Genomic DNA, 25777 nt, shown 5'->3' with positions numbered 1-25777 from the left:
ACGAAAATGAATCTTTTCAATTATATTAAGGATTAATTCAGCGCTGCAGCGCTTGGCAGAAAATCAGCGCTGCAGGCGTTTAACGCTTCAGCATAATGCTGAGTCAGCGACCGTTTCACTTTCGCGGGGACACACAACATTGTGTATATTGTATTTAATGTGTTCATGTGTTTTTCTGTACTTTTTTATTTTATTTGTGTTAATTTTGCTGTATATGTGTGTCTTCTGTGTAAGTGAATAAATGTCTTCTTTCTTTCTTTCTAATTCATTTTGTTATGCATAGTCCAATGAGTTTTAAAATAGTTTTCAATTTTGAAACTGTTGGCTAAATATGCAAGCATTTAAAGCTTCACTTCATAGACAATAAAAGAAAAGAAAATACCGCGCAATTTTTTTTGCTATTTGAATTTTGAACAGATGGCCTGTCCATTAGTCGAGCGCACGTTTTTAAAAAGTAATATTGAAATTTGAACAGAACATTGTTTTTTTTCCTCGCATTCAAAGTGAAAAGTAGAGTGTTTAACTCGAGACTAAACAACCATAATGCCACTCGAACTATAGACACCCTCGCTCTGTTGGACAATCTACTATTACCGAAAGGATTCGGCGATATGAAAGACCAACTTAATTTTGCAATTATATTATATAAATAATGTCTTTAAACTTTGCATGCACTCTTAAATTTATCAAATACGTTTGATACATTGTAACTTTGTGATGGAGAAAAATAAATAAATATTGTTATATTGTTGAAAAAAATCATCGGTATGCACCCAAAGTAGATTCTCAAATGGTATTTAAATGTAAGTAAATTCGCTAAAAAAACTTATACTGTAAGACATTGTTCCTTACCAAATTTCATGATTAATTTATAAGCTATAGATATTATAGCTATTATAGCTAATCATGTATGTTAGGAAGAACATATGTGACTTTCCCACTAACGTCGATAAGCCAAAGGCTACTAGAAACACAGGGAAGCTTAAAGTTCCATCTTACAGACTGGCTAACACCAAAAAGTCTTTTCTGGGAAATTGCATACGTTTTTATAATAAAATTCCAAAAAATATTATAAATGAAACGGATACAAAATTCAGATCTATTGTCAAGAAGACATTAATATCAAAGGCGTATTATAAAGTTAATGATTATATCATGGACAGGGATATTTGGAAATAATTCCGATCCGCATTAGCGATCCCTTCAAATAGCGAACCTACTGTGTTAAAAATAAAGTTGTGTTAAATACTTGTGATGTATACATGTCATTTAATAATATTGTAAATCTGTTTTAAAAAAAATATATATACCTCGTTGAGTTTCTTGCCGGATTCTTCTCAGCAGAGGTTTTTCCGAACCGGTGGTAGATTTTTTTTGACATTCATAAGTGCTTGTTGTAGCCTAAATTGAATAAAGATATTTTGACTTTGACTTTGACTTTATATTAAACAAGGTAGATAGATAAAAAGGCGAAAAATTGCAGTTTCTAGCCTCACGTGTCGTCGCAGAAAAGGACAACACTGTATTTTCATAAAGGGAGCAAAAGGAACAATTCTTTCATGTTTACCACAAAGTACGTTCACCCCATGGTATCAACCCTATCATCATCACCATCAGCCGAAAGACGTCAACTTTTAAACAAAGTTCTCCCCCTTGGATCACAACAATGAACGACAATTCGCCACTTGCATCCACTGGTTGTCAGTCCGCCTATATTCTATTAAATTTGTTCTAAGATGATTCAAATGACACATGATGATTATGTAACTTTGTGAGGAGGTAACTAATTTTTTATTTTTTCCAACAGAGATATAATGCTTGAAAAAATGAAATCACGTTAAAACTGCTAATTGTTCTAATATTTGAACTCAAATTTGCTAACAAATTATTAAAATACTGCGTAGGCACTGTGTTATATTATCTTACTTTCTTTAATGAACGCCCTTTCAATAGGCCGCAATTGCTAGAGGTGAGGGTTATCGGTAAAAATAAAAGCGGTAAAATAAACGAACTTATTATTAATTTGCAAGATTGTACGTCAGAGTCGGAAAGTGACACTCCAAGTGTTTAATACTTAAATTATATTTTAAAGTTCAAATAAGACTTTCAATTCGATAGCGTAACGTTTAAACCTACAATTAATGTTATTGCCACTTTTAGTACTAGGTACATGCAAAAGTATCGATAGTTTGTGTATCAGTAGGAGGGACTCTAGTTCCGTCAGTTTGGCATCTGTCATTTGAATAATGTTTGAACAAATAGATTAGATTAGATTTTTTAGAAAAATATGGCTCTGTCCATTGGAGGACAATTTTGCCAGTGTCTAGTAGGTTTTGCCGTTGTACGGTAAAAAAATTCTAGAAAACGAAATATGAGAGGTAATGGTGGATGAACGATGACAGCGCGAATCCAATCTTAATATCAACAAATAGAATATAGTAATAGTGGATCACTTCAACTTGCATATTGGCAAGCTATGTCGGTACTTTTTAGTTCATCGGCGAATTTCTGATCACTTTATTACATTTATTAACCGCATTTAGTTTTTTATTTTTTTTATTTTTTATTATGCGGGTCATCTGATTTAAGTTGATCACCACCGCGCATGAGTACAGTCACCAGCACCAATATCTGATGCAACACGCGTGCATAAATATCTGATATGACTCTATTTCTAGGGCCAGAAGGACGTGTCAGATATTTTTGCACGCTCCGCTGTGGCAGATATTAATGCTGGTGACTGTACCAACAACTCAAGGAGAGTCGTAAGGCGTATTATACAGTTAATGATTATATCATGGACAGGGATATTTGGAAATAATTCCGATCCGCATTAGCGATCCCTTCAAATAGCGAACCTACTGTGTTAAAAATAAAGTTGTGTTAAATACTTGTGATGTATACATATCATTTAATAATATTGTAAATATGTTTTAAAAAAATATATATACCTCGTTGAGTTTCTTGCCGGATTCTTCTCAGCAGAGGTTTTTCCGAACCGGTGGTAGATTTTTTTTTGACATTCATAAGTGCTTGTTATAGCCTAAATTGAATAAAGATATTTTGACTTTGACTTTGACTTTGAGTCATTGGTCTATTGCTGGCCTTTAAAGAAAATATAAGCCCTTTCCTTGGAAACTCCGATGTCATAGTTGTCTGGAAACACTGCTGACGGGAACACTGGAATCAAGTTGATTCCACAATTTCACTGTACGTGGCAGGAAGTGTGCCATTCATCGAGATGGTGACGATAGAACTTTGACTTTTTTGCCCACTTAATAGGTACATACATAATACGTTGGTCCAAGGAATGGCGTAGCGCTTTTAAAACCAAGGTCCTCACTCATCTCTTTTTTTTCAGACTAAAATGAGCAAGGGCTCCAGAGAAGAACTCCTGGGTAGTTCCCAGGAGGCTCTGCGGAACAGCCAGCACGACCTTCGCCATGTCTTCGAGAGGCCACTTACGAGAGAGGAGAAGACCTACCTCCTCCATACGGATAGAGGAGACTACGCCACCGTCAAGAGGTAATTGTGGGCTGATTTCACTACTCTTTAATTATTTATATTTTATTATCTAGCTTGGATTGATGTCCCACTGGCCTCCCCCTATGTCCTCCATTTCTCCCGATCCAAAGCAGCCTGATACCAGTCATCGAGAAATACATCCAGGTCGTCGCCATCCATCTCGCGGCATCCACTCAGTGGCATTTTTAGCTCACCGCAGTGGATGCAATCGGCTGACGTGGCCAGCCCAGTCCCACTTCAACCGACATCGACAATGCGTGTTTTAGAACGCAGCACCGTGTTCCAGATTTGGTCAATCCTTCCCGCTCCGAGCATGCTGCGCTCCATAGCTCTTTGGCAAACCTTCAGTTTGGTTTAACTCTTTATTAAGTTTCTCTTATTTTATTCGACGATATCCTCGATGCCGTCTTTGTTTAACCTTACAATAAAAGGGTGGAGACCAAAAGGACCATGTAACTACCCATAAAAACGCTACAGGGAGTGCAGCCAGGATTTCTTTTGCCAGTGAGGCACTAACTGGGCCCTACCTTCCCATTCGTTTATATAATGGATTTATATTGACTGCACACCGCCATCTCCTATAAAGCACCTCTGGCCGTACACTTGCCGCATTGCTCCGTTGAATGGCGATGGACAACCTTTGCGTCAGAAACGACCCCGAGTGTAGGGTAAGACCTCTTTCACGTAGACGGCGTCCCACTTCTTTAAAAAAGAGTCTTGCCTGAGAGACAAATAGTTTGCGAGCCCCAATAATCTCTCGCGCTTTTTAAGGCCTGCGATTTCGGCAGCCACTTCCCCCATCCTCGAGGTGCGACCGAGATGCGAAAAGGCAGATATGAAGAGGCAACGAGGCAAGACAATACGATACATGATGATGATGGTGTTGATGATAAACCATTGTCATGTCAGCCGAAAGACGTCCACTGTTGGACATAGGCCTCCCCCAAGGCTCTCCACTCAGACGGGTCTTGTGCTTTCCGCATCCACCGCGATCCCGCGATCTTAACCAGGTCGTCGCTCCATCTCGTTTTCCGGTCCGCGGACGCCATTCGAGAACCTTCTGACCCCATCGGCCATCATTCCTGCGAGCAATGTGCTCCGCCCACTGCCACTTCAGTTTTGCAATTCTTCGGGCTATGTCGATAACCCCTCGGTAACCTTACCAAACCATATACTATTAATATTTCTTAAATAACTGCAATAGTCTGTAAAAATTTCTTTCAGCAATGAGCTACGAGTAAATTGACCTACGTCAGCCAAAGCAAATTTTCTTTAATATGTTTTTTTATTATGAGAAAGTTCTAAGTTCCCAAGAGACACGAGGACGAAGCTTACAGGCATACGCTCGATTTTCCACGAAAATCCTAATATCGAAATAAATTATATTACTATCAAATCTGTCTGTAGTATTAGGTATATGGGATTACTTGTGTAAATATAATTTCCATCATTTGTGAACTTATTAACAGACGAAAAAAACGGAGTAGGTTCTCAAGTTGACGCATATTTTTTTTAATAATAAGAAACCGGCCAAGTGCGAGTCGGGCTTGCACCGAGAGTTTCGTACAAATTTGTACGCATTTTAGATGGTAGCTGACATGACAAACAAACAAAAAATTAAGATTTTTAGACTTTTACTAAATAGAATAGGTATTTAATATTTTTTACCCTAGAAACTACCCAGTTCTGAAGACTCCTGTTTCACCAGTCGCTGATACATTTTATGTGATAAATATCTGCATGCCATCTCTTTTTGTTTTGTCCGAATAAACAGAGACAACATCACAATAACTGCCACATAAAATATAATATCAATGAGTGGTGAAACAAGCTTTAAGTATAATAAACCCATTGATAAGGTTAAATTGACCTCTAGACTTCGTATTTTATTTCGATAAATATTTTAGATAAATCTGATTCAATATAAAAGACGACTCCTTTTTAACCGACTTCAAAAAAGGAGGAGGTTCTCAATTCTAGTGTATGTTTTTTTTTGTATGTTTGTTACGCGATAACTCCGCCAATTGTGGGCCGAATTTCAAAACTCTTTTTTAGTTCTAAAGGACATACTTCCGAGATGGTCCCATTGACACCAAGCCAGGATCTGATCTGATGATGGCAACCCTCGAATTTTTAAAGCACACCTATAGCGATTTTGGCATTTTTAACATCAAGTCAAGTTTTTAACATTCAGAAATCATTTGGTGAACTGGACCCTGAAAAAGAAGACCGTAGGTACCGGTACTCTGTTATAAAACGATATAACTATGCTGTGTTTGAGCTTAATGGAATCGTTGTGAGATGCACTTTGGCTACAAATTACTAAAAACTATGAAAAAAAATTTTTTTTTACAAAAAATGGAACCGACTTCAAAAACCTTGAAATTAATTTTCTACTAATTTGAAGTCAGTGCCTCAGCACGAGCCAGCAGGAGTGATTGAAGCCCAATATATAGTATGTAGATGAGGTAGACGACTATAGTTCCACTCCTGCTGGCTCGTGCTGAGGCACCGACTTCAAATTAGTAGAAAATTAATTTCAAGTTTTTTGAAGACAGTTCCATTTTTTTGTTATTGTATCATCAATAGTCGTTAAGATTACTTCTGCTTATTACTGCTTATGAATTCAAGAACGTGGGTAGGTAATTTCGCTTTACAAAACATCACTTTCTTCTCATCCTTACCTAATCATACATAAAATACAATAAATAGATGAATCACGTTGAAAAACAGATGTACAAAGATGAAGTTATTTCTTAAATTATTAAGTGCATTTATCTCCCATATGGGATAAATGTCGCAAAATATAGACTGTCGTATGTCTCTATACATATAAAAAAAAAGATAAAAAACCAAAGCACCTGCATATGTGAAGTACCTAATTTCAAAAAGCGTGGGATTCCGACTTTACCCTAATAAAGCTACTAAGTTTAATTAGACTTTTTAGCCATTAGTTGTTTTGAAAGTGGACATTATGGGAACTAAACGTTTTAGTAAATGGATGCTTTAGTACCTACCTTAACTGGACATTATAAAAATTAGGCTTTTTAACAATTTGTTGTATTGATAACTGATTATTATAACTACTGGACATTTAAACAATTAGACATTTTTTTTTCATTTTAACACCTAGATATTCTGTTACTAGGCCCAATATACTTCGTAGGGCTCTCTACCTATTACCCCGACAGGCACATGTTTATACTGTGACAGTGCTCATAGATTTCCCAATTCGATGTGTTAAAACAGCAATGACAAGTGTAAAATTCGGAGGTCGTCCTATCTCGGTTAATCTATAAGTAGGGCGTACCCGATTTTCGCGATTTGTCGTTAAGTACCTGCGATCAGCCAGAATCAGTACAAGTGCGGCCTGTAATCCTATTTATTAGTACGCGTATGTTATCACGCTATATGGTTACGATTATTCTAGCTATGTATTTATTGGAACACGCTGTATACAAATTTAAACTCCACTTTTAATTCAACATACAAATTATACAGGAAAAAAACTATTAATTAATTAGAAAATGTTTTTAAGCGATAACACCGCCTATTGTCTACCTTGCATTTGGTTTCTGTATAAAATATACTCAGCGGCACAAAATTAGGCCCACAAATTAATTATTACTGTATACATTTGAGGGCCAAATTTTTTGCCGCTCAGTATACATATATTGTACTAATTTGTGGTTTGTATAAAGAATATTTGTATTTTGTATTTAACTCTAAACCCCACTACGATACAGCAAATTGTTGCTAATAACAATATTAATATTATAAAAGCGAAAGTTTGTGAGTGAGTGAGTGAGAGATGTGCTCTTTCACGCAAAACAGATTGGCAGATATGGTATGTATAGCTGGATCTACGCAACACTCGTAAAAAAATATACTCAGATTTTGAGCGTGTAACACAATCCCCTGAAATTTCTATATAAAAGTAACCCTTCGGCCGCGTACGTAACCGGAGTTTCGTAACCAGTTGCAGAAGAAAACTTTTTCGGTCTTTTTCGAAACCGATTGCGAAAGAAAACTATTGTGTTCTTACACGAAACCAGTTACGAAGGAACACTTTTTGTTCTTGCACGAAACTAAGATCAGGGATCGAATTCTGGTTTTTTACTGAAGCTTATTTTCACAGTAGTGTATTTTTTTTTCAATCAGAATCGACACAGACACAGTGTTGACGGACTACTTTTGTGTAGTTTTCACCCTTCGGGCCGATGTAAACTTAACATAACCTAAACCTACCTAAATAAAATATGTATCTGTGTCGATTAAAATTGGGAAATTGAAATTTGTGAATGAGTTTCAAAAGAAGATTCTATGTTATGTATGGGTAACCAGTTTAGAAAACCGAATCATTATTCTTCATTCGAAACCAAGTTTCCGAAAAAGAAAAATAATTCAGTTTTCTAAACTGGTTTCGAACCTTTGGTTTCCAAAGTGGCCGAAGGGAAAAGTAAGCTAAGTATATGTTTTATTTCCACTCCACGAATGTTAGAGAAGGGCTATATGGTACCGGATAAATGGCGACGGATTGTAAAACTTGCCACCACCCCTGATGTGGTGACCTCGCGACCACTCTGCCAAGAGTGTGACAACGAAGAAGAAGAAGATGTATTATTTCGCAAATCGAGCTATCTAAATACATACCAAATGTCGTCTAAATCCTTTCAGCCGTTCTAGCATGAAATACACACACACGCACGTGGTCACAAATTTTTGATATTTTTAATACATATGGAATATTGGGGAATGCAAGATGTTTTTGCGTCACCTTCCGAAATGTTGATACCTTTTGGTAGGTTCATCATCATCATCATCATCCCAGCCTATATACGTCCCACTGCTGGGCACAGGCCTCCTCTCAGAATAGAGGGGCTTGGGCCATAGTTCCCACGCGGGCCCATTGCGGATTGGGAACTTCACACGCACCATTGAATTGCTTCGCAGGATTGCGCAGGTTTCCTCACGATGTTTTCCTTCACCGCAAAGCTCGTGGTAAATTTCAAATTTAATTCCGCGCATGAATTTCGAAAAACTCAGAGGTGCGAGCCGGGGTTTGAACCCACGACCCTCTGCTTGAGAGGCGATAGGTCAAACCACTAGGCCACCACGGCTTTTTGGTAGGTTGAATCATTTCAATATCGTTTCATGTTTGTTTTATCTTTGTTAAATGTTTTATCTGTTTTGGATTTGTTTGAAGTGCGTCCCACTGTAAAGCAAAAGCTTCCCCTTTTTGTTCCTCTCGTCTATTTTTGATCTAAAAAGGGTAATATTTTTAAAACATATTGTAGGAATAAAACATGTGTAATAATCCCCAGCACCTATATTGGCTGTTTCCGATTGCGGACCAACTTTTCGGTCCAACTCCGACTTCACGGCCCAGCGCTAACTTTTGTACGGGAATAGTAATTTGGCCTATTCATTTAATTTTTCACGTACGTCGCGTTCGCTAATACGAGTAGGTACGTATGAATTATAAAAACGTCAAATTTTGTCATCATCATCATCATGTCAGCCGAAAGACGTCCACTGCTGGACATAGGCCTCCCCCAAGGCTCTCCACTCAGACCGGTCTTGTGCTTTCCGCATCCACCGCGATCCCGCGATCTTAACCAAGTCGTCGCTCCATCTTGTTGGAGGCCTACCGACAGCTCAAACTTTGTGTTGGGTGTTAAATTGTGCAGTTTTACTGTTACACAAAATTTGACCCATGGGGAACAGATTCTTTTGCAGCTCAGTCCTACCTATTTCGGACATTTTATAGATTGTGCAGGTCGTTTCATAAATACTTTATTGTTTACACAATTAATATTGGTTGTCCCATCGCATCTCACTAATATTAAATGCGATTTTTTTTACGTCTGTTTGATTGTTAACTTTTTCACGTCTGAACCGCAGAAGCAATTTCGATGAAATTCGGTATACCTACAGATTGATTGAGTCTAGGGGAAAGACAAAGGATAAATTCGATGGCAGCAAAGTAGATACGGACATCTACATTTTTTCAAAAATGCTTTTTTTTCAAAAAATAACTTATTTCAACCATATCTACAACTCTGTTAAAAAAATATTTCAAATTTCAAAATAATGAAGAAAATTTGGCACGTAAAAGAAAACATCTACACTAGCTTTTGAAAAAACATCGCAGTAGAAACGGACATTTGAATTTATCCGCTTTTACTTCGGAGCTTTGACAGGATGCTTGTGACTTCAATAAAGTCACATGCCACTTGTCCGTTTATACGTCATACTTTTTGCATATGTCTCAATCTACAAATTTATTATTTCTAATTTCTATGAGGAAATTATTTGTTTTTTCTTTAAATATTTAAACAAATAGATATATTACTTAACATTGGTTCATACACTTGTTTGTTTTTTTTATTTAGACAGCAAATGAATTAAAATTCTTAACCTAAGTAAGTACTTCAGTTTCTATTGCTTGCAGCTTACCGCTTTTTGGAAACGACACGCCTGAACAGATTTTGACTGATGATGACGAGCAATCTGTTTTTTTCCTAATAGGTATATAAGTAGTAGGTAGAATATCGATTATACTATTCATCATCAGGCAATAGCAGTCCGGACATAGGCCTCCCCCATAGACCGCCATTGCGCCCTGTCTTCGGCTAGACACATCCAGCTTTTACCACCCGCCTTTCGCAGATTGTCCCTCTACCTGAACGGAAGGCGTCTTGGACTACGTTTGCCGAGATGCGGTCTCCACTCAATATCTTCAGCGGTTGTCGGTGCTTCAACAGATATGACCCAGCCCACTGCCACTTCAAGTTGTTAATTCTATGAACTATGTCGATGACCTTAGTTCTGTGTCGGATAGTCTCGTTGCGGATTTTATTCTTCAGAAAAACTCCGAGCATAGCTCGTTCCATAGCTGGCAGGGCCGCATTTCAGCTCCGTATGTCATGACGGGTAGGACGCACTGGTTAAAAACTTTCGTTTTCAGACATTACGGTATAATTGACGAAAAAACTCGACATAATTTTCCGAATGCTGCCCAGCCCAGCTGAATCCTTCTCTTGGCCTCCTTCTCAAAGTTGTGTTCTACCTAAGGCTACTGTTACATTATGCTCGTTATTAGCATGCTAATAAGCATGCTAGTACCTGCTGTACCTGTATGACACAGGAAAAAGCATGCTTAATAGTAGCAAGCCGTGGTGGCCGAGTGGTTTGACCTATGGCCTCTCAAGCAGAGGATCGTGGGTTCAAACCCCGGCTCGCACCTCTGAGTTTTTCGGAATTCATGTGCGAAATTACATTTGAAATTTACCACGAGCTTTACGGTGAAGGAAAACATCGTGAGGAAACCTGCAAAAATCTGCGAAGCGATTCAATGGTGTGTGTGAAGTTCCCAATCTGCACTGGGCCCGCGTGGGAACTACAGCCCAAGCCCTCTCATTCTGAGAGTAGGCCTGTGCGCAGCAGTGGGACGTTTATTGGCTGGGATTATTATTATTATAATAGTAGCACGTCCCTATGCACACATGCTAGTAAGTAGCATTTGCTGAATAGTAGCATGCTTTCGTGCTAGTAACTAGCATTTGTGTTGGTACTTTAACTGCAAAATCAGGCCGAGGTATGTGTACTCCGAAACAACATCAAGAAGATTTCCACTAACGATGACGGGCCTCTGATCAATGTGGCCATTGATGACAATTTTGGTATTATCCACATTCATTATAGCATTATATTATTTATACTATTATAGTACATACTGGTTTATTTTTACAGTTTATATTGTTTTGTTTTGGGATATCTTTTGTACGTAATTTTATTACTTGTAACTACTGTTGATTTATTTAATTTATTAGTGTAAAACTTTAAAAAATAACTTAGTTTTTTGAGTACATAAAAACAATTATGAGTAAACAAAAATAAAACAAAAAAATATTTTTTTAATTTAACACATATTATGGGGGTTTTTAACGAAATAAATGAATTTATATGATAGACAGCGATGAGGTTGAGTGGTAGATAACTCATTTAATAATATGAATAAAATGATTAATGCAAAGTAAATAAAGACATCTACAAAATTTTATCAAAAAAAGGGTGAATACTCGTTGCATGTTGTTTAGATTATCTCTAAACACTCCTCTAAGTTTTACCGGAGATTCTTACCTTAGCTTATTCGTTTTTTATAACGGAAAAGGCGTTTGTTTCATTACAACGCATAAACGGATATCAGGCAGATGTCTTCCTCTACGTTTAAGCTCTTTCAAAGTAAAAAAAGACATCTACAATTTTTCATTAAAATAATGTTACAGAAATAAAATCTGTTGAACAATCACCAAAGAACATTATTTTAATGCATCATAGAAAATTTCATGGTAATCAGTCCATTAATCTCAAAGTAGTCATTATTTTTTACTAAATACGCTCTCCTGTAAAATAGCTATTTTGTAGATGTCTTCTTTTACTTTGCTGCCATCGAATTTATCCCGGAAAATTGCATAGTTCTAGGCTCTAACGGCTCCTAACGATAAAATTTTGTTAGATGTGGATATTCCGGGACGATAAATCGATATAATTTATTCTTCACTCTGAGAAAACACGAGTTTTCGAGTTTTAGCATTCGCCTAGATACTAATAAGGTGAGAAAACGAATCTTGCATCTCTTTTTACCCACTTTCAATGGACTTATCGACTTCGAAGACAAAGTAATTCAAATACTTGAACAAAGACTACCTACTTATTATAAGTTATAGTACAAACATAATACGTACGTAGATAATTATGAGAAATAACTGTCAATGTCTGATATCTATTAATTATGGCCTAAAGCGATAATGTTTCCGTTTATTTAGGGAAGCATTGGGAAAAAGTCTTATTATAATATATAATGCTTATCTTCGAAACTTTCACTTCTTAAAATACAGCTAGCGAGGAGAGTTATGATTGTGAAGAGTGGTCGCTAGTCAGTTAACCCTTTCGTTTCGGCGAAGTCGTTCACAAAATCTGCCCAGTTTGCCAGGTTAAGTGAAATGATATCGGCTCCTCAGTACTGTAGGCGAGTTAACTCGTTCAGAGAAATGAAGCTCACACGTTCGAACGGCGATTTAACTCGGCTAGGTAAACGGTGCTTTGCAGAGCCGGTTGCTGAGAACTCATTAGCTAATATTACATAATAATATGCGTTATAAATGGAGTCTCTGGTCATGGGGCTTTAAATCCAGGGTTCGATTCTAATCGCATAACAGAGCTACTTTTGTTCTGGTAACTACTTTTTAAAAATATGACCACTGTTAATTTCTTTTTTTTTTCATACAAATTAAATGTAATTTTCAATGTATGCGATACAATACTAAATTGACGGCACATTGATAAATGTTTATCTTAGAGTTGTCAGGTAAATGTCAAAAAATATTTCTAGGCCCCCGTACCAGGAAATAACGATGACACCGCCATGTCCGATACACTGATTTAACAAATAAACTTTGAGGATCAATAAATGATCTAAATTAAGTTTTTTGAAAATGTTACAAAACAAAAGTAGCTTAGTTTTGAGAGTAGAATCGAACCTTGAATTTAAAGCCCAATGGCCAGAGACAGCCTGTATAGCAACAATGTGCCCCGCTACGGTAGTAATTGCCGATTGCCTATCCAGGGTGTAGTGTCAAAAATTTTAAAACGAATATACTCAGCTACCGGATCTGAGCTTATCGCACAAAACGAGTTAAGAGCGTTTATACCTGCTGAGCTGGCAACGTTGCATTTTTGACAGTTTTTCTCGATTATTCCATAGAAAAATTATGAAAATTAAAAATGTGGTCTGATAGAACTCTTCTTAATATATAAGTTAGTGTGTCTACTCCAATAATTATTCGTGATAGACTTTGATATTCTTTAAAAACGAACAAATGTTTATTAACGGGTTTTAAAGAAAATAAAAGTCTATCACAAATTATTATTGGAGTAGATACATTAATTTATATATTAAGAACAGTTCTATCAGACCACATTTTTAATTTTCATTAAATTTTTATGAAATAATCGAGAAAAACTAACAAAAATGCAACGTTGCCAGCTCACCAGGTACAAACGCTCTTAAACGCTTTGCAGAGCCGGTTGGCGAGATAACTTGTTAACTAATATTACATAATTATGCGTTATATAGCAACAATGAGTCCCGTTACGCAAGTAATTGCCGATTGCTCCAGGATGTAGCGACAAAAATTTGAAAACGAGTGTACTCGGCTACCGGATCTGAGTTTATCGCACAAAACGAGTTAACCTCGTCAACCGGGCTGAAAGGGTTCAAAAATACATACCTGGTCATTGGTCACACCCGGGTGCTGATGCTGAAGCCAAGAGCGCATTGATCAGCGTCCACTGAGTGGATTGATCAGACATTACTTATACTCGCATCTCGTCATTTTCTCAGGTTGATTGAAGAATTCTCCACCAACTCCGAGGTCTTGGACATCAATTGCGTGGACCCCCTGAACCGGTCAGCCCTCATAGCCGCCATTGAAAACGAGAACATTGAACTTATACGTCTACTGCTCAAGTCGGGGATTAAAGTAAAGGTAAGCGTACCTAAGCGTAAAAAAGAAAGCCGTGGTGGCCGAGTGGTTTGACCTATGGCCTCTCAAGCAGAGGATCGTGGGTTCAAACCCCGGCTCGCACCAAGCCGCGAGCCGTGGGGCTCGAGTCAGTCACTAGTCATGATTAGTCAGTTAGCGGTCAGTCTTTGTATGGGGCCAACCCCGACGTTTGGTCGGGGTTCGAACACGCAAAGTAGATGCGTTTGCGTAATCTAGTGTAATCTATATCTGTGTCTGGAACAGACGCGTAGGCCTGATGATCATAATGATATAGTCATTCTATTATTATATTGCATGACAACCATTTAAATATAGCTTTTAACAGCTTTCAACTGATCCTTTTTACAACCTACTAGCTGTGCACGCAGTTTCGTCAGCGAATAACTCGTTTGTCGCGCCCCAGCGGGGACAACTCAAAGCAAAACTTTTAGTAACGGGTAACGAAAAAATATGGTTTCCGCGACAGTCTTTTTACGCGCTTTTAGACCCTTGGGTGAAAGGGCACCGACGCTACATAAATATGTGCCTACTACCTTCGTCACCATCATCTAAGGGGCTGTTTCACCACCCATTGATTAATTTTAACTTACGTGTCACTCTATTCGAACAGAACAAACAGAGACGGCATCACATTTATCCGTCAAATAAAAATCAACGGATGATAAAACAGGGGGTTAGACTTGTATTGTGTCACGCTGCTGGGCACAGGTCTTCTTTCAAAATGAAAGGGCTTGGGCTTTTAGATTCCACGCGAGCCAGTTTATATTTTCACTTCTCATGCTCTTCAAAATGTTACTTTAACAATCTACTATTATTTGGATCAAATCTTCGAAGCTAAATTTGACTCACGTTCTAAAGGCCGCCTTACACATGCTCGTTACTAGCATGCTAAAAAGCATACTTATAAGCATGCTAGTACCTGAAGTACCATGTGCAGTATGCCACTAAAAAAGCATGCTTAATAGTAGCACGTTTCCTATACACACATGCTAGTAGGTAGCATTTGCTTAATAGTAGCACGTGTCCTATACACACATGCTAGTAGGTAGCATTTGCTTAATAGTAGCACGTGTCCTATACACACATGCTAGTAGGTAGCATTTGCTTAATAGTAGCACGTGTCCTATACACACATGCTAGTAAATCATTTGCTTAATAGTAGCACGACGTGTCCTATACACACATGCTAGTAGGTAGCATTTGCTTAATAGTAGCACGTGTCCTATACACACATGCTAGTAAATAGCATTTGCTTAATAGTAGCACGTGTCCTATACACACATGCTAGTAAATCATTTGCTTAATAGTAGCACGACGTGTCCTATACACACATGCTAGTAGATAGCATTTGCTTAATAGTAGCACGTGTCCTATACACACATGCTAGTAAATCATTTGCTTAATAGTAGCACGTGTCCTATACACACATGCTAGTAAATCATTTGCTTAATAGTAGCACGACGTGTCCTATACACACATGCTAGTAGATAGCATTTGCTTAATAGTAGCACGTGTCCTATACACACATGCTAGTTAATCATTTGCTTAATAGTAGCACGTGTCCTATACACACATGCTAGTAAATCATTTGCTTAATAGTAGCACGACGTGTCCTATACACACATGCTAGTAGGTAGCATTTGCTTAATAGTAGCACGTGTCCTATACACACATGCTAGTAGGTAGCATTTGCTTAATAGTAGCACGTGTACTATACACACATGCTAGTAGGTAGCATTTGCTTAATAGTAGCATGATTTCGTGCTAGTAACTAGCATGTGTAATAGTAGCTTAAGGTCGGATTGACTTGAAATATGGTATAATTATGTAAATCTGGTGACAATATAATAATCTGACAGTGATATCCTGGTAGTCCGGGCAGGATTTTCTCCGCAGGATGGAACTCCTCCACGGTTAACGGAATCGCCTATAAATTTGGTACGGAAATGTACAGCCAACAAAAAGTATGGTCAGCAAAAAAGTTTGTATTAAAAATATTTTTTTAACAAAAACTTATTTACAAGGTTTTTTTAAATTGCGTGCCCTGTTTGTTGTTCTTTTCTGTTGCAAGTTAATTTTAACTCATTTTCAGTGGTTAGATTGACTTGAAATTTAGTATATATAAGTTGGATGACAATGCAAGTACAGTCGGAAAAAACTTAAAGTTTAAAAAATTATTATATTATTAGTTAAAAAATTAAAGTTTTTAACTAAAACTTAATAATGTACCTACCTATACGTGGTAATATCATGGACTGACACTAAAAGTCCACATTAAAAGTAAATACTTCTAAAGAAACTATGTTTAAATCATGATACTGGTGAAAAGCCCATGGGAAATCAGAGTAGTGCTCGGTTGTACGTCTCTGTCGAACATTTACATAACACTTTTTGTATCACCTTAAATATGATCAGTTCATTCCAAATAACATTATACAGGCTCTGTGCTACGAAGTGCGAAATTCGAACTTCGTATCTTACCGTTCCGCTGACAATTGTATTCTTCAATATGGGAGTAAGAGGGACGGTGCAATGCGAACTTTGATTTTCGAATTCCGTAGTATTTAGCCACTTTTTTTTTCGGACGGACTGTTGCTTTTAGCCTCAGACGGCTTTTACAGCCTACCGGAGAGAGGGCGAGCTGCCAGATGGGCCGCTCAGCAAGTGGATAATCGAGGGTCAACAAGAGCATGCAGATGTAGGGCTAAGACATTCGATAGCATGGTCTGGTAGCCTGGTACTGGAATCCATTGAAAAAAAGAAAGTATTTATTCCTGTCAACATGGAAAATAAGACCAAAAAAGCGCATGTCATGAAATGGTCCCAAATCATCAAACTATTGGTCTTGCGAACGGCGCTGATCTTTCTTTGGGACCATCAGGTCACTATATACTGAAATACTTAAAACAAAATAAAATCGAAGGAGTAGTTACTTGTTTAATAATACTATATGGTCTCTTTATTAAAAACAAACATAATAAAACATAATTAAACTATAGGTAGAAAATTAAGCCCAAATCGCCGTCAATGGGCAGGGTGCCCAGAAGGCTGGCCGTATTTCCTCGTTTTATAGCAATACTTGTACGCTGTGCGAAAAAGTGGCCAGCCCTCTGGTCGTCCGAGGTCTCTATTAGGCGCGTCGACAAATCTTTATACAGCTTTATAAATCTTTACTTCCAAAGTCAACTTATGCTCTATATTGTTTTATTATAATATTATAGAGATTATCTATTTTAGGTATTCTTTGGTTGAATAAATTGCTTTCATTGTTTACTGTTGTGTAATGTTATCTGCAATAAAGTACATAAGCTTATATTTCTGGCAAAAATGGTAGCGAATACTTTTTGTGCAAATGCCGAAATCATTCAATCAGTTCGTACGATTCAGCTATATTGTCGAAATATTTTTAAAAAAGTTCATCATCATCTCGGGCTATGCTGTGCATTGGCCTCCTCTCATATTGTGAGAGCTTGGGCCGTAATTCCCACGCGGGCCCAGTGCAGATTGGGAACTTACACACCATTGAATTAGGTCCATATCGGCTCGCATACTTATTTTAAGTCCGAATGTTATGTTTGTCAGAACGATCGTTTGTCATAACTCTTTTTTCTCTGAATCCGCCTATAGTTTTCTATATGATGACCATTTAAAAAATTCAGAAAACTGTAAGGTTTCGGTGGGAAAAAAATTAATGACAAACGATGATTCGGACAAAAATTACGGTATGACTAGCGAAGAGTATGCGAACTTTGGCGCTCCCCATTGGATTGCTTCGCAGTTTTGTGCAAGTTTTCCACGATGATTTTCTTCACTTTCGCTTTTGAATTAAAACCTTCTAATATAGTCACCAAGGGCATGGTTTATTTGTTCTTCTGTGCAGCATTAAGTCTAGGGAACAATCAATGAATAACATAACTCAATGAGGCAACTTCGATATAGGTATGGCGCTCCCCAAAGTAGTTCTAAAATTACATATAAAAATAAAATTAAAAATAGTTTGCTGAACAAAATTAGTAAGAATAACTTGTAATGTTAATGAGTAAAAATCTATTAAATTAATAATACCTATACGTATGTATATATATATATATGTGTTATATATAGGTATATCTTTATATATGTGTGATAAAGTACATGACCTGGCGGATGTGGAGTTAATATACATCCCCTTGCATGCCTTTATACATGCATGTATTTATTTTTAAGGATTTATATTGAGAACAGTGTTAGAGAGCTAATTTTTTTCTGCCAACAAACTGTCATGCAGTTTGGCAGATAATTTCTTTACAATGTATTCTGTTATTTGATAAAATAATAATAAAAAAAAAAAAGTTAAACCGGCAAAAGTCCGCACCATTTTTTGATAGTTTTAAAGTCTGTTAGAGCATAATTTTTTGAGTTGTGTGTCGCGTATTTTCTGTCACGACTAAAGGTGCGACCAAACCGCTGCTCAAGAAACGGTGACGGCACGGGATCGCAGTGACGCACCGTATGCGCACCGTTTTTATCGTATGCTCTCCACACCGCTGCTTAAAATACGGAATCGCAGTGACGCGCCGTAAACGTCAGGACTTTACCGAACAAAAGTCTTGTCGTTTACGGCCCGTCACTGCAATCCCGCACCGTTTGCGTATTTTAAGCAGCGGTGTGGAAAGCATGAAAAAAAAACGTTGCGCATACGAACGATGCGTCACTGCGATTCCGTACCGTCACCGTTTTTTAAGCAGCGGTTTGGTCGCATCTTAATACGACGCCCTACTTTTTTTAACGAAGGCTTTAACCCCTGAACCCCAGCAACCCGTTGTCTCAAAAGCCAGCGGAAGCTTGCACATACGTATACTTCTATGACCAACATTCAGATATTGTCCATATAAAATCCGCTTAGCAACACCTACTTTGACCAGAAACAACATAATTCAATATAAAATAAATTATTTTTTATTTTTGAGAGACCTCCCGGCTGTCAAATGCCAGCGTTAAAGGAAATACGTTCATTAAATTTTGTCTCCGCCATTTAATTACATGAGAAACATGGGGAGGGTAGTGGAGAAATGGAGTTTATGTACTAATGAATATGATTATGTATCGAGCTGCATGATGCATGTAGACGTAAAATACAGCAAGAATCTAAAGGTTGTGGTGCCTTTCCCTCTGCGTAGGCAAAGCTCTAAGCAAAACTTGTACTAGGTATCGATACTAGGCAACGAATAAACATTCTTATTCAGTGTGCTAGAAAATCAGATGCGGATATTTTGAGGATCGATTATTTGCATCGTTGTTAGTTGGTTGCAATTAAATTAAAAAAAAATACAGTTAATGTTAATGCAATGATGATTATTTTTGGACGGAAAGGTATTTTTTTATGAAACAAAAAAAATTGCCACACAATACTTAAATAATTTATGTGTAAGTATAATTGATTCTAAGGTTATTAATTACAGACCTTGAAAATATCCTAACCTAATCCTCCACCTAATTTTCTAGAGCACCATAGATAATCCTGAGCAAACATTCATACTTATTATTCATACAAATATCCTGGCCGGGAATGGAACCCGGGACCTCAAGCTTCGTAGAGGTCAAAAAGTAGTCGAAAAAAAAAATTTCTAAGTGGAGGTTTTCGGGGTCAAACGGATAAATGTGCACACTAAAGTGATAATGTTTGTACACGGTTAGCACTAAAAAATTTACTAACTTTCGAGCTTCCGTCATATTGTGCCCAAAATGTTGTTAAAACAAATAAAAATCAAACCAGACTGTCTTAAATAAATTGGAATAAAAAGATCATGTACTTTAAAATGCTAGTACTTACAGTTAGCAAAAAGTACAACCAATAAGAAGATTTAGTTTTTTTTTAAATGCTAACTAATATCAATATTTCTCTTGAAACATTACCATCGTGAAACCTGCACAAACCTGCGAAGCAATTCAATGGTGCGTGTGAAGTTCCCAATCCGCACTGGGCCCGCGTGGGAACTACGGCCCAAGCCCTCTTGTTCTGAGAGGAGGCCTGTGCCCAGCAGTGGGACGCAGATAGGCTGGGATGATGATGATGATTACCATCGTGATTAACTGAAAATCCTGAAACATTATCTGGGATCTATAACCGCCGAGACAAATCGTTTACTTGACAATATGACACAATGACGCACCGATAAGACGACACAATATCCGGTCTCAAAACGGTATGGGAAAATTGACGGCATAAATTCCTACATCAAATAACGGTATAGCTTTGAAACTGAAAATTAATCATTAATTATTGATTCACTATAAGTAGGCCTTATAAATAGGCTCAGAGTTGCCCAGCGAGCTATGAAGACAGCTATGCCCGGGGTTTCTCTACGGGATCGAATCAGAAATGAGGAGATTCGTAGAAGAACGAGGGCCACCGACATATGTAGCTAAGCGAATTAGTAAGTTAAAGTGGCAATGGGCAGGCCATATAGGCCTATTTCGTTGGCAACAATAGTAGCGAAAGTGTTGGACGGTGTGCTTGACAAACAACTTGACAGTCATATAATACTCAATGACGCACAATTTGGTTTTAAATCCGGACTCTGCACGGAGACGGCAGTTCTTTGGCCTATAAACATAAACAGGTCCGCCGCACTTCAGACTTGACCCGCTCCCGACCCGCACCCGTCCTGTGTGTTTAGCGTTTTTTCTTAACCTCGATTATTAAATTAACAACGAACGAAATCGAAATTAATAACAGCAACAACAGTCATAGAGATGAGGTAGTTACCTTTATATTTTAGTCGGTTGAATGTGATTTTTTGTTCCCAGGACGCTCTTTTGCATGCTATCAAAGAGGAGTATGTGGAAGCAGTGGAGTTGCTGCTGCAGTGGGAAGAGGAACACCATGTCGTCGGAGATCCATATGTATGTTACTCAACTAATTAGCTACAACTTAAAAACGTGACTAATCATGCAGGGATACGTAGAACGACTTCTGGAAATGTATCAACGATCGAGTGTTACGTAACGTTGTCGAAAGCATACGTTCGATTTACGATTTCGAATAGTAAACGAATATCTGACGAAAACCTTACACTAGAGCTATAGTTTGTAGCCACACTGAATCACTCTGACACCAAGCCCATAGTCTAGTAAAATATTCTGTTTTAAACAGAGTTGGGAATCAGTCGAATCATCGGCAGCGACCTTCACTCCAGACATCACCCCCCTGATTCTGGCTGCTCATCGGAACCACTACGAAATCCTGAAGATCCTGCTGGATCGTGGAGCCACGCTGCCCATCCCTCACGACGTCAAGTAGGTACAGTCATACTTTTGTGACACTACGTAATAAATGAACTAAAGGCAATCAGGTATCTTGCTACTTCGTAACGCAATTAGTTTCTAGTATGTCGTATTCTTGTTTCTTTGGATTTTTGTTTCTTTGGATTCTTGTTTCGTTGGATTCTTGTTTCATCGAACTCTTGTTTCATCGGCTTTTTTGCTTGCCGGATTCTTCTCGTGTTAGAGTATCAATTCAGTGGCATTACAAACTAATAATAGGTACGAGTAGGTACAAGGTACTAATAATAAGTACAAGGTATTATAGTAAGAATAACTACCTTAATTAAAATACCACAAACGGGCCTTATCACGCTAAAGACACGAGTAATATTTACCTCGACGTTTCGGCCACTGTAATCTGGTCCCTTGTAGTGGTGGTACCTAGTACCTACAGTCAAGGGCATAGATATCGACACGGCCAAAGTTGCAAAAATATCTATACACCACTTTATGCACTTAACATTAAGGCCGTGTATACATATTTTTGCAACTTTGGCCGTGTCGATATCTTTGCCCTTGACTGTACCTACCTATTATTATAATAGGAAATATATCAAATTCCAGTTTGTAATGCCACCGAATTGAGACTTTAACAAGAGAAGAATCCGGCAAGCAAGAATCCGACGAAACAAGAATTCGATGGTTTGGTGGTTGGTTAATTTATTGAATCAGGCGTTACTTTGCGGAGGTCCATATCAATGAACTAAAATAATTTCCTTGCTCACCCGCGACCTTACGATAGCAATCGTAAGGTCGCGGGTGAGCAAGGAAATTATTTTAGTTCATTGGTGGTTGGTTGGTCACGAGTAGACTGAAGTGTGGGGGTCTCAACTTCGAACTACCCGCACTTATCACAAAAAGTACCGGCACTCGTATCTCGAACTACCCGCACTTGGTCACAACACTACAATGTCCGACCGTCCCTCCGAACATTCATCCCGACGCCGACACTTATTTATAAATTGAAAATACAAACTGAAATATAGATGCACAGAAAAAACAGAAAAATAAGACCATCACTGGGAATCGAAGCCAGGTCCTCGGTAATCCGTACCGCGTGCTATACCGCTACACCACTGATGGTCATTGGTCATGGGATGGTTTACCGAGGACCTGGGTTCGATTCCCAGTGATGGTCTTATTTTTCTGTTTTTTCTGTGCATCTATATTTCAGTTTGAATTTTCAATTTAGGTTTTACGGGATGACCGTAAAAGTAAAAATTTGGAATTGAAATAAAAAATACAAAAAGATTCCAAAAAACCAATCTTAACTTATTTATAACTCATTAATAACTACCTACTTAATTTTTTTATGGTTGATTGAAAAATTGCACTTTGGAAGATAAAACATTTTATTTTAAATGTGGCTTGTGTCCAGTTGTTGCAGGTTAATAGGAGTTTCCTTATTTAGAGACGACGATGAATCCGCTATCATCAATCTAACTGTTTAATTAACAAAATTCCTTCTCCACAGATGCGGCTGCGACGAGTGCGTAAAGTCTTCCCAAGAAGACTCTCTCCGTCACTCTCAGGCACGCATAAACGCGTACCGGGCTCTGACCTCTCCCTCACTCATAGCCTTGTCTTCCGCTGATCCTCTCTTGACAGCTTTCCAGCTGTCATGGGAGCTTAACCGGCTAAGTAGGATGGAGACCGAGTTTAGAGTTGAATATAAGGTAATTTGAATATGAAAATGTTTTACAGTAATTGATTGAAACAGGCTTTACGTTGCGAAAGTCCATATCAATGAATAGACCGAAGTCTAACATCTGGTAGCATGGTGAACGGTTGTGATGCTCTGAGGATGAACTCTGGTTGAGTTCGAAACGGTGGTGGAAATTCAATCGGTGGTGGTGGTGGTGATAGTTGGGTTTGTGTAATTTGTGTGTGTAATTTTGTTTTAGTTCAATGTTTTACAGCACAGCAGCGTTCCTTAATTGTAACTTGAGAATCTTTTGACTTATATTTGGCTGTAGGTAACTTACACTATTTTTTTTGTTTCTTAACTATTTTTCCTGTTTAACATGGTAAAAAACATGCTACCGAGCACACGTCTTTGTGATCTTTAAAGATTGATGTAGACTAAACAAAACACTGACAAACAGAAAATCCACTTTAAAACAGCATTTCTGGCTCAGCGAAGATTTTTACCGAGAGTTCCGTACGAGAATACATCTCTTTAATAATCATAATAACATTTTCTCGCCTTCGTCTGTCATTCAAATATTTCCTTGATACTTCACTAAAAAAACAAATGTAAATAAATTTACATTTGAATGTAAGAATAACATTACCAGTGCTTGTAAAATGTTTGTTTGTTACCAACGTGCACAAATGGGTTTTAACCCGCCGCGGAAAAAGAGCGGTGTTGTAAGTTTGACGTCAATTTCGGTCTGTCTGTCTGTGGTAGATATATCGTAACTCTCAAATGGATGGACTGATTTCGATTTGATAAAAATCGGTTCAACGCTTTTTGAGATATTGAACTTTTAAATGAAAAGGTAGGGGCTTTATCGACATTTTAAAATTGGTTAGATTCAATTTTTAAAAAAACAAGCCAAGAGCGTGTCGGACACGCCTAGGATAGGATTCCGTAGCCATTACGAAAAAATCAAGTAATATTTTTCTAGGGATTTCGTATTGTGTACGGAATCTTCCAAGTTTAGGTATGTTTTATTTATTTATTTATTTATTCATTCATTGCATATCACATTTATATATAGCAGTTGTTACAATTCGGTATTAGTCACATGTGACGCCCTGCAAGGGCACAGTAACATGAGAGGTTACTACTTCATAATTATATCACTCAATTATCGTCTTAAAAATATTCTACATACATTTAAGAGTATTAACATCTTATTAATTTATTTCAGTATTCATTTATATTTTCATTGAAGTAATCTCTTAAGTTATAAAAACACCTTTCGATGAGGAATGCCTTTAACTGTTTATAAAATATCACCGATTTGTCCAAGTTGTTGTTGTTTTGTACCTCTGGCTGCTATTTACTCTTAAACTACTAATAATTCTCAAGCAATCTTAGCTGCTTTAATTTTCCTTATAAATTCACTACTACCATTCTGAATTTTTCCTCCCAACAGTTTATATTTTAGAGGGGGGTGGGGACGCTCGATTTTAATAAAAATTTTCACTTTAAAGTTTAATATTCCGCAAACAGATCAACTGAATAGAAATCTTCTTAGCAAACTCCCAATGGGTTTAAAAGACCTGTCCGACGATACCCCACGCTATAGGGTTAGTCGAGAAAAAAAAACACTCCCATTTCACGTCAAATTACAAAAAAAAAATTACTGCTTAGTCGGCGTGACTGATATGTATATTCATGCCAAATTACAGCTTTCTAGTACTAACGGTCTCTGAGCTTAGCCGTGGACGGACAGACAGACAGACGGACGGACAGATTTGGCGAAACTATAAGGGTTCTTAGTTGACTAAGGAACCCTAAAAAAGATGCGTTTCATGCACTTTTTGTACAAAACTACTATTTTTTCCTTCAGGCCTTAAGACAGCAGTGCCAGGAGTTCGCGACGTCTCTCCTGGACCACACGCGGACGTCCTACGAACTAGAAATAATGTTGAACTACAATCCTTGGGACATCGACTGCTGGGAGTCGGGGGAGCGGCAGACCCTAGGACGGTTAAAACTGGCCATTCAGTACAAGCAGAAGATGGTAAGTGCTTAAACAAATGTGCAGCTCTCAGGTAGGTAGCGCTATAGGTTTGTTGATCCTCGGTCTTTAGATTGAGCGATCCAATGTAGTCCATTCGATCAATTGAACTAGTTCAATCTTTTAGTTCCTTCAGTTCAGTGATCACTCGAGAGATTTGAGGTCTGGGAATTAATAAAAATCGTAAGAAAATGAACGAAATGAGCTGTACCTAGTAGAGGTGGCAACTTCTCTTGTTTCGTAGTGACGTTTTATTTTCGTGACTAGGTGCTGACTGACCCCCGATAAGCTTCCTACTTAAATCGTTAGGCCGGCCTCACACAGACGGAATATCTCTCTGAATTCATAATATGAATTCCGGTACATTGCCTCACACGTGTCTTAATAAATCAGATTAATCAGTAGTCGGTACACATTTCTACGATGGATCCACAAGTCGCAACACATCTTTACTGTACAAATTGTACTGGCAACTGAGACAATTCATTATCTGATTTCAGTACGTGTGTGCGGTCATTTAGAAATATATGGAAAGCCGTGCGTTCTGAATTTATAATCTCAAATATAAAGAATCAGAATTCATAACGCTCGTCAGTGTCATTCTGACAGATCAATCTGAAAAAATCATAATCTGAAAAATCAGAATGTGTGTCGTGAATAATGAAATTGTATGCATTTCCGTGC

The 25777-nt window shown here is 37.8% G+C and overlaps 1 protein-coding gene across 2 annotated transcripts in view; it reads left to right on the top strand.

Moving 5' to 3' along the window:
• trp (transient receptor potential) overlaps window positions 1-25777 on the top strand; it is a 64199-nt gene that overhangs the window by 16739 nt on the left and 21683 nt on the right. For both annotated transcript variants that reach the window (XM_074098464.1, XM_074098463.1), the window contains exons 2-7: window positions 3362-3525; window positions 13934-14078; window positions 20886-20981; window positions 21232-21374; window positions 22876-23077; window positions 24923-25096. In XM_074098464.1, coding sequence (XP_073954565.1) covers window positions 3368-3525; window positions 13934-14078; window positions 20886-20981; window positions 21232-21374; window positions 22876-23077; window positions 24923-25096 — 918 coding nt within the window. In that variant the 5' untranslated portion in view covers window positions 3362-3367. The remainder of the gene's footprint in view (window positions 1-3361; window positions 3526-13933; window positions 14079-20885; window positions 20982-21231; window positions 21375-22875; window positions 23078-24922; window positions 25097-25777) is intronic.

This window comes from Choristoneura fumiferana, chromosome 15, assembly GCF_025370935.1.
Source record: "Choristoneura fumiferana chromosome 15, NRCan_CFum_1, whole genome shotgun sequence".
Classification (NCBI taxonomy): Eukaryota; Metazoa; Arthropoda; class Insecta; order Lepidoptera; family Tortricidae; genus Choristoneura; species Choristoneura fumiferana.
Note: the sequence above shows the minus strand (reverse complement) of the source record. Positions and strands in the feature narration are given on the sequence as shown.